At 40.0% G+C, this 10,425-nt stretch overlaps 1 protein-coding gene across 1 annotated transcript in view; it reads right to left on the reverse strand.

Annotated features, from left to right (window-relative positions):
• Positions 1 to 10,425, reverse strand: part of LOC138005047 (zinc finger protein 345-like) — a 10,838-nt gene continuing 413 nt past the window's right edge. Inside the window, exon 2 of the mRNA XM_068851339.1 lies at positions 1 to 1,570. Coding sequence (XP_068707440.1) covers positions 1 to 1,545 — 1,545 coding nt within the window. The 5' untranslated portion in view covers positions 1,546 to 1,570. The remainder of the gene's footprint in view (positions 1,571 to 10,425) is intronic.

Here is a 10,425-nt window from a genome sequence, read left to right on the forward strand (position 1 = left end):
TTAGGTTGATGGCTCCTCAGACGTCATATGATTCTGATAGTGTGCAAGAAGAAGCTCCTCACTGCACAACTCCTCTTGGCAAAGCCAACAGCTGTAATTTTCACCCTGTCGAGTGCAGGGGCGATGGATCTCTACTTCGTGTTCACTTACACTTGCAGAACTTTCTACTGCTTTTTCATGTTTCCTAACACTTAATCTATTGCGAAAAAACTTCCCTTTTGGCTTACGTTTGTAACGCTTCTCTCTAGCATGGACTCTTTCGTGTTTCCTTAAATCTGCTGCTTGACTATAACACTTGCCACACTGTTTACATTCATAGAGCTTCTCCCCAGAATGCACTCTTTCGTGTCTCCTTAAATGTCCTGCTTGGCTAAAACACTTGCCACATTGTTTGCATTCATAAGGTTTCTCTCCAATATGTACTCTTTCATGTATCTTTAATTTTCCTGCTCCGCTAAAAGATTTACCACATTGTTTGCATTCAATGGGTCTCTCTCCAGTATGGACTCTTTCATGTATCTTTAAGTTTCCTGCTACTCTAAAACACTTGCCACATTGTTTGCATTCATAAGGTTTCTCTCCAGTATGGACTCTTTCATGTATCTTTAAGCTTCCTGCTCGGCTAAAAAATTTACCACATTGTTTGCATCCATAAGGTTTCTCTCCAGTATGGACTCTTTCATGTGTCTTTAAATTTGCTGCGTTGCTAAAACAGTTACCACATTGTTTGCATTCATAAGGTTTCTCTCCAGTATGGACTCTTTCATGTCTCTTTAAATTTGCTGCGTTGCTAAAACAGGTACCACATTGTTTGCATTCATAAGGTTTCTCTCCAGTATGGACTCTTTCATGTATCTTTAAGCTTCCTGCTTCGCTAAAACACTTGCCACATTGTTTGCATTCATAAGGTTTCTCTCCAGTATGGACTCTTTCATGTATCTTTAAGATTCCTGCTTCGCTAAAAAACTTGCCACATTGTTTGCATTCATAAGGTTTCTCTCCAGTATGGACTCGTTCATGTTTCTTTAAATTTCCTGCTTCGCTAAAAAACTTGCCACATTGTTTGCATTCATAAGGTTTCTCTCCAGTATGGACTCGTTCATGTTTCTTTAAATTTCCTGCTTTGCTAAAACAGTTACCACATTGTTTGCATTTATAAGGTTTCTCTCCAGTATGGACTCTTTCATGTATCTTTAAGCCTCCTGCTTGGCTAAAAGGCTTGCCACATTGTTTGCATTTGTAAGGCTTCTCTCCAGTATGGACTCTTTCGTGTCTCCTCAAAACTCCTGCTTGGCTAAAACACTTACCACATTGTTCGCATTCATAAGGTTTCTCTCCAGTATGGGTTCTTTCACGTTTCTTTAATTTCTCTGCTTCGCTGAAACACTTGCCACATTCTTTGCATTCATTATGCTTCTCTCCAGTATGGACTTGTTCATCTCTCAAAAGACTTTCTTCCTCGTTGAGACAGCTTCTTTTCTGTATACACCAAGTACTCTTGTTGACACAACGGCAGTTTCTTTCCTTAACTGATCTTGACATCATTAACAGATTGTGATTTCACTTAAGACTAAAATGCAAACGAAAAAAAAGTTATTTCTATCAACAACGTCCAACAGACACTTCAGTCAAAGTCAAGTCATTAATCATCTTTTAACTTACAAAAAACGATTTTGTGTATTAATTTGTTAATAGAAGTCAATGACTTAATATATATTGTACACAGCGATCACGTGTCATATGGTATTCATCGTGCTATCGTTTCGTTCAGTTTTCCGCTCAGTTGCTGTTTTGTACCTTACCGTCCGTTTCTCCCTAAACAGATGTATTTGTCCCAAATGGAAATTATATGTAGCTGCCCACCGATGGCGCACAACCATGGTCATATCGTCATCATCGCATTCATTAATAGGAAGTTAATCAAAAGACAATCAAAAGGTACATACAATTGTGTTAAGTGTTCTAAGAAATTACGGAGTTAGTGACGCGAAGAAAAGAAAACTTAAAGATTATCAGATTTAGCAGAAGAAAATAAAACGTCTTAAATACTTAGAGTTAACTCAAGATATTAACTTTAAGTAACAAGATAACAAATACAAAAGGTGTGCATCTAAGTGCTATATTTCCGATAACGATGTCAAACAGCAATTCCAAGTGTTGTAGTAAGCAAATTTCTTTTTTCTTCAGTCTTGTAATCATCCAATTGCGGGCACTGTGTGTAAAGTTCATGACAACGACCTTGTTATGTTAAGTGTATACAGCCCTTTTAAAATCGTTAATTTCCAAAACAGAAAATTTCACTTAACCTAATAAGATCAATCGCTGTATGTTCGATTTCACGACGTGGCTGAAATTTACAACATGCCTCCCTGAAAATGCGCGAAGCGACCAATACATTCGATTTTTGTCGCAATGGAAACAAATGTATTACTAGCCACGACAATGACGTATTTGTCTCGTGTCCAAAACGACCGCCATACTCAATTAGTTTATTCGGCAACATACATTTTAACCAGGTCTTTTAAAGGGTTTCCCTAGCCGACAACAGGTTGTCAACTAAGGAAATCAGTAATATAAACAGTGTACTCGCTTAATATTTACTCCCTTTACATTGATAACAAGACGCTGAAGTCAGCGTTCTCTCGGGATACTCTTAAGGGCATGGAGATTTACAGCACAAGATTTGAGAGAAATTGCTTTCGAAGTTTCCTTGAGGACGAGTATGAAAACTGAAACCTTCACACCATGGTGATTGAAAACACCAATTTCCTTTGAACTGAAACTCGTAGCTAGTGTAAAATTAATGTATTTTCTATTGGTCTGCGTTTGAATTCTTCTAATTTGAAGGGTTTGTGTGGTTTGTTATCAGGTGTTTTCTAGGTGTTTTAGTAGTCCTCTGGAATATTCCCATCGAGTTACCAGGCTATTTAAGCAGCTAGCAAGTTTTGGTTGTTCTCTCACTATCGCAATACAACACTGACGTTCTCAGCTAGTTCCCCCACCACACCCTGTTGATTGTACAGATTTTTTCTTTTATTTGTCCAACAGGTGCTTCCGCTGCGGTTCGTTTGGTCACGGGGCTGAAGCATGTAAAATTGGTTGGTTCCCAGGTCTTCCATCGAACAAAAGTACCTCCTTTACTACCCCTCATGCTCGGTCAGGAGCAGGAATCACCTACGATGGTTTCTCCTAATTAATGTATGGTACAGGTAACAAATCTTCCATTAGATCTAAGCGAGTACCAGGAATTGTCTGAGCTCAAAGTTCATTTGCCCGTGAAAAAGAATTTAAGGAGAAGTATTGGTTGCTAAAAGATATTTCAGTTTTGTGAATGCAGATAATCTTATTGAATTGGAAATGCAATGGGTTCCTCGAACTGAGCCTTTATTAGTCGTCTTATTGACAATGGCGATTGACAGTTTGGTGATGCCCGTTTCCAGCTGTATCTAGAGCATTAAGGGAGAAGACATTTTACGTTTTCCCATATAAAAAGGGGAACGATGCTCGCCGTCTCGCTTAGGGGTGTAAATTTCGGATTTTGTTCTCAGTTAGGGTGTTCTGGGCAAAACGCAATCATATATAGCCGTGAAGGTCTCCTTTAGGGTTGCGCGCGAAGAAATATAAAAGGGTATGTGTATATTTTGATATTTCTTCACGAAGGTAAAAGTATTAGCTGATAATGTCTTTGCCATCATTAAAAATCACCATATTTTTTAGTTATCTGTCTTCTAATATGGTCTCTTTTAGGGGTCAAAAAAAGCCTGGGCAACGACCAGATTGGTCTCATTTGAGATTTAATTTAAAATTTCAGACGAGCATCCCTCCCCTTTTTATATGGGACAGGAGTCGAGTAATGGCAGAAATCAATTGGTTTCCTTCTCAGCATAATTCTATTTGTTAAACCCAAAGCTCATGATTTGCACAGTTTTCAAAGCGTATCCCGGCAAGTGAAGCTTTGGTGTAAAGCTCCCTATTAATGTAATCTAGCTTCAGCATAAAATATCCTCAGTACATATGCATTCGCCAACTGGTCCTTTGCGTCGTCTACCTTTTTTTACCTTGAGATACTCTCGAAAAACGTTGAGTGCAACTTTTGATCCTTTCTTAGTATTCTCGTTGTTTTTTTGATCAACTGAAGGTGCCAAAGCATTCTCTAACTGATCGGGGAACCGATCTGCCATTTTCTCACAAGAGGGTGGTTTCATTTGCGCATGAGCATAATATTATTTGCAGAAAAACAGTAGTGTGAATGCATAATTCATTTGTCCTGTTTTCGTAAAGAAGTACCTACCTGTGCGGAAATTATTCCGAATCACCTTGTGGGCGAAACCTTCTGATACCAGATTTAACAATACAACACCTTCCAGCAGACTGATCTCTCACTTAAAATACAGCAATTAACTTTCTTACCTTCTTTAAGAGAGTTTCCGATCACAACAGCTTGAAAGCTGGGCTACACTCTAGAATGCCCGGCCACTAAAATCTTGAACTTAAAAATCTGCTCCCGAGGTCCCGCAGTTATCTATTTTTACAGTCCGTATTAAACGAGGACAGCAGACAGCGGACTGCGGACCCGGTCTGCGGACCGGGTATAAAACACGGACTGGGTATAAAATGCGGACTGAAGGTTGCGGACTAGGCACAAAACGGGGACTGAGTAAAAAGCACTGTGAAAAAGGCACAGAGCAACGAAATGGCGACGGGTTGACGACGACATGAACTGAAGTCCGACTACAGAATGATGAAAAAAATGTTTCGCGTCATAATTATCAACTATAGCGTTAAAGTGGATTTGTTTTGGCTTCTCAAAACCACGATCAATAGCTCAAGGTTTTAGTTGAAATTGGAAAACGTTTGTATGTTGTATTTATCAGAGGTAAGACACGAAAGTAATTAATGAAATCTTTCGCGGGTCACCATCTTTATGTTTGTTTATGAGAAATTTGAAGGACTTCAGTGGGAGATGCTGATTTCAACATTGTTTTATTTTGACCCGAGACCACACAAAAATAACTGGAAGCGTGGATGTATATTGAACATCACGCAAAGCGAGACCAAAACTATCTCGACCCGATCTGCAAGCGTTATTTTCCCACGAAAAATGCACAAATATTTACTCATTGCGCATCCAGTGCACATGACGTCATGTGCCCTGCCAATCATTTACATATCTTCGGAACAGATACCACCACTGTGATGTTTGGACGGGGGTCTCTTTATCTAATAGCAAAATTAATGTTTCGTTGCTATCGATACAACTTTTTGTTTTCCTTAGTGTCGCACGGGTCCGTCTGTAAACAGCACTCGACCAAGAGAACAACTGTCACAGTCCATGTCCTGATTTACGCATACACATTACCGACTTTATCTGAAGCCTCTTACGCAGACTTTGGGAGTAAAGATTGCATGACGAGCCAAAACACTCTTCGTGTGTGTTGAATCCATCGGGCCATTCTAGCTCGAACTACGACAACAACAGTCAGAGGACTTTAATATAAAAGATGGAAATATAAGAAGAGTTCAAGTTTACGCCAAAAGTGTTTCCGTTCTTCCCCATAACAATTTTACCACTCCCTCCTGCGTTTGACTTGATTTGCGTTAATTGTTGAGTTCAGTTCAAAATGTCCCGGATTAGTGCTCCTGCACTAGAACGACTAGACACTTAAATGAAGTTCATCCCCTTTCCTTTCCTTTTCCTTTTAAATTCGTGAAGTAAAATATAATTCTATTTCGTCATAGGACTACGTCACTAAGGAGTCATGTGAGATATGCGCAAGCAGATCGAGTGTTCAGGTGCCAGCGTAGTTTTTGAGTGTCGATCGAAATTTTACAAGCATGCTGAGAAACTTGGATTTGGATGAAATCCTGCCTTCTGACGCAAATGAAACGGCTTTGTTGGATGACCATGGCGATCGAGACAACGAGGAAGAGATGCCAAAAGTGTTAAAGAATTTAAGCCAAATTCTAACGAGCATGTCCGCATCCATGTTGTCCATGGAGAAATCGTTTAAGCGAATAAGGCGGGATGACCCGTCTGAAGCAGAGGAACCGGTAAAGAAACGACGCAAAAGCTGAACGGAACATGGAAAGGATGCTGAAAGCGATCTCAGTGACGGCGAAAAGCTCCTTAAAACGACAGAACCCCAGGTCGACACGGCCACAGAGGGCTGAAACAAGCGTATCAGATGCTCGACACGAGTATGACGCTTTGCTGACCGACCTCTGTCAAGATTTCGATCAAGACGAGGACATTGGTCCGAATATTAATCAGCAACTTGCTGACATTATTATCAAACGTTGGTCTGCTAAACTTAGCGAACCAAAAACGAAAGAAAGATGCCAAATAACGTCGACCAGGAAACTGCGACAGGCTGATTGTTCGTGGTGTTAGCACGGAGATTTGGGAAAAACTAGACAACAAAACCAGACAACAGGACCTTCGCGCCTCGTCAATACAAAAGTCAATGGCAAAAGTCGGGAATATTTTGGCTCTGTCCACAGAAACGCTAGTGCAATTGAGGCAGAAAAAACTGCCGGAGCTTGATAAGCTAGTAAAACTAAATAAAGATGCGTTGGCACTGCTAGGCCACGCGTCGTGTGAGCTATCGTTGCGGCGTCATGACGCCATACTCACTTTGCAGAAAGACTACAGCAGTTTATGTGCCTCGCACGTCCCGGTAACGTCGCTATTGTTTGGCGATAATCTGCAATCGAGATTAAACGACATTCGGGCCTCGAACAAGAGAAGTAAAACCACTTTCCCTGCACGACATAACCAAGGGAAAGCAGGCTGCTTCTCGAATAACAACAATGCTGTCTCGGATAACAGACAACGACGAGGAGAAAATTTTTGTTTAAAGGCCGCTACTGGAAGCAGTACCCGCCAAAATCATTCCCCAAGTTGAAAACAAACTCACAAAAGAGGGAAAATCAGGGAAATCAGTGGTAATAAATACAGCAGGTGAATTGATTTTTAAAACTTTACAGGTACGCAATTTAGCCGAGAATATGTCGAAGGTGATACATTATTTTATATTGAAGATGCGGCTTCGTTCAAAGCTGGCCAGTTGTCACGTAGACCGTGCTAATGGGGCAAAAATAACTTCTGACGCAGAAGTCTTGCGCACAGTTGCTGGGGAGAAAATTGAGTTCACTTCTCCGCCGCATCAGACATGTTTCAACGGAGAAAAATAGTGTTATTGCGCAAGAAATTCAACATTTATTGGCCAAAGAAGTTATTGTTGAGTTTGTTTCGGTGCAGGGTGATTTTATCTCCCCCATATTTCTCCGGCCCAAAGATGATGGGTCACATAGATTAATGCTGAATCTGAAAAGTTTAAATAAAAATGTGGTGTGTAGGCATTTTAAGATGTATTCAATTTGGACTGCTCTTAGCTTAATGTAACCAAATTGTTATATGGCATCTGTGGATTTACGGAATGTGCCTCTAATGTTACTGGCACAATAACATTGCTGGGCAATCTCGGTTTTGTTCGTCACCCTAAAAAATCAGTTTTCATACCCACACAAGTTCTAGTATTTCTGGGGTTTGTTTTGAACTCAATCCATGTGACAGTATCACCTACTTCAGACAAGGCAAACAAGTTGAAGACAGTTGTAATTCAAATTCTGTCATGTAAAAGAGTGTGGATTCGTGAGGTGGCACAAGTTGTGGGCCTCATCATATCTAGTTTTCCTGGGGTAATGTATGACCCTCTGCATTTTCGCATTACAGAAAATGAAAAATCGTAAGCCCTTACACAAAAAGCTGAGAATTTTGATGCCTTTATGAGCTTGACACCATTTGCTAGAGAGGAGCTTCAGTAGTAGATCGGTTGTATAGATACTGCAGTCAATAAAATAGACAGATCTGACCAACAAATCATCATTCGTACTGATGCATCTACACAAGGATGGGGGTGCGCAGTAAATGACCTCTCTACAGGGGGGCTCTGGACAGCTACAGAGAAGGAAACCCAGATCAACTATCCTGAATTATTGGCTTACAAGCTTATAGAAAGCTAGTATCAGGAAGACAAGTCAGAGTCCTGGTTGATAACACAACAGTTCAGGTTATAGCTAATAAAATGGGCACCAGTCATTCAACTAAGTTGAATTTCTTAGTTAAAGCTATTTGGGATTGGTGTATTGCAAACAATAAATGGCTCACTGTTGCCTGAATTCCGGGGAAAGAGAACATTGAGGCAGACTCTGAATCTCGAAAATCTAGGCGTAACACAGAATAACAAAACATTATTTCAGCAATCGTGTGCACAACTTTGTTTTACCCCGAATCTTGATCTGTTTGCCTCTCACATTAATTATCAAGTCAAGCCATATATTTCATATCATCCAGACCCGGAAGCTTTTGCTGTCAAAGCTTTTCATTTGCCATGGAGTAACTAAATGTACAAGTTTTATGCTTTTCTTCCATTTAGCATAATAAGCTTACAGCTGTAGTCCTACAGAAGATTCAGAAGGAATAACCAGACAGGATTGTGGCTGTACCCCCAAGTGGCCCACCTAGACATGGTGGCCGGTGGCAATGAAGATGCTCGTCCAGGCACCAGTGGTTTTCTGGTGACCGAGAGGACATTATATCTGCCCAGTCACTCAAACGAAAAACACCAACTTCACCAGAAACCATCCCTACTGATGTGCCACTTATCCGGAAACAACTCAAAAACAGAGGCTTTTCTTCAACAGGTACCAATAACATGGAAGCATCTTGGAGATCAGGGACCCGAATGCAGCTTGTAAAGATGGAAGCTATTTAGACCCGATAAAACACGTACTGCGAGTTTTTTGAACGGCTTAAAAAACATTCCACAATTAAAGAGCGTGTCCTTCTGGACTCAAAACAATGGTTCAAATTGTGAGGTGAATATTAGCATACAATAAAAACAAGCTATGCCTTATTAGTATTCTTTATATAAAGAATACTAGCGAGGAGTGTTTTATCAGGATATAAAGCTCATACACGTGATGTTTTATGGGTGTTTTGATAGGCTGTTACGCTCATGAATTATTAATGATTTTTAAACTGTAGTAAAAGGGAAGTTAATCTAATTTCGCCAACTGTCGCAGAAGGTGTAAACTTTATAAAAGAATTATATGATGAACGTATAGGTTATAGTGGACTTAACACGGCACGGAGTGCATTATCTGCTATAATTACTCGGTCAAACAACATATCTTTTGGGTACCATCCTAGTGTGCCTAGATTTATGAAGGGAGTCTATGAAACTAGACCAAGCCTACCGAAATACCAAGAAATTTTTGGATGTTCGTACCGTCCTTGATTTTTTACAAACTCTACCTCTTGTTTAAGGACTAACCCTTAAGAACTTAACTATGAAACTTACTATGCTTTTGGCTCTGATCTCAGCCCAAAGATGTCAAACATTGAAAGCATTATCTACTGATTACCTTAAACTTGGGCACAAAGAGTGCATTTTTTGCTTCACAAAATTGCTAAAAACATTTAGACCTGGAAACCACCAAAGTCCATTAGTGATTGAATCATTCATTCCTAATGAAAAACTCTGCCCTATCAAAGTACTAAAAGAATACCTTGAAAGAACAAAAAACTAACATGGAGGTACATGTAACACTCAGTTGCTAATTAGTTACCAAAAGCCACATAAGGCAGTCGCCACAGATACACTATCTAGGTGGCTTAAAGAGGTACATGTATTAAAGCAGTCTGGTATTGAGAAGTTTACTGGACACAGCACAAGAGCAGCCTCATCGTCGGCAGCAAAATGGCTTAATGTGGATATTGCAACCATTTTGCAAGCGGCTGACTGGGCTAACGCCTCAATGTTCAATGGGTTTTATAACAAGCCCTTACAAACTGACGACAATTTTGGTCAGGTTTTGTTAGATTCATGTATACAGAAAAATCATTGGGCGAATATTGTGCTATTATTGTACACTGTCAAATTCTATGAGTTATTGGACAAGCAAACTAAGGAGTCACCCATCCCAAACTATTTTCTTGATGTGTGATAGGGATTTTGTTTCCCTACCCTAAACACTTATTTTACTGAAGACTGAACACTTGATCTACGTGTGCATATCTCACATGACTCGTTAGTTTCCTTGTCCAATAACTCATAGAATTACAATCAAACTTCAACTTGAGGTAAGTCTCGTTTAATTTTTAAATTTTGAGATAAAATCTCTACTCTTATTTTCTCTAGCCTTGTCGATGTTGTGACTGAGCATTTCTGTGTATGTGACAATATTTTGACACGGAATAAGAGTACTCAAGGCCTTTCTTTAAAATCTGGATCTGGGCCAGAACAAACCTAGTTTTGTTCTATGCTCCGTTTTTTTAAACTTGTTTCATATCTAGTCCGCGGGCAGTCCGCGTTTTGTACTCGGCCCGCAGTCCGAGTTTGATACCTGGTCCTCATTTTA

Source organism: Montipora foliosa, chromosome 6 (genome assembly GCF_036669935.1).
Source record: "Montipora foliosa isolate CH-2021 chromosome 6, ASM3666993v2, whole genome shotgun sequence".
NCBI lineage: Eukaryota > Metazoa > Cnidaria > Anthozoa > Scleractinia > Acroporidae > Montipora > Montipora foliosa.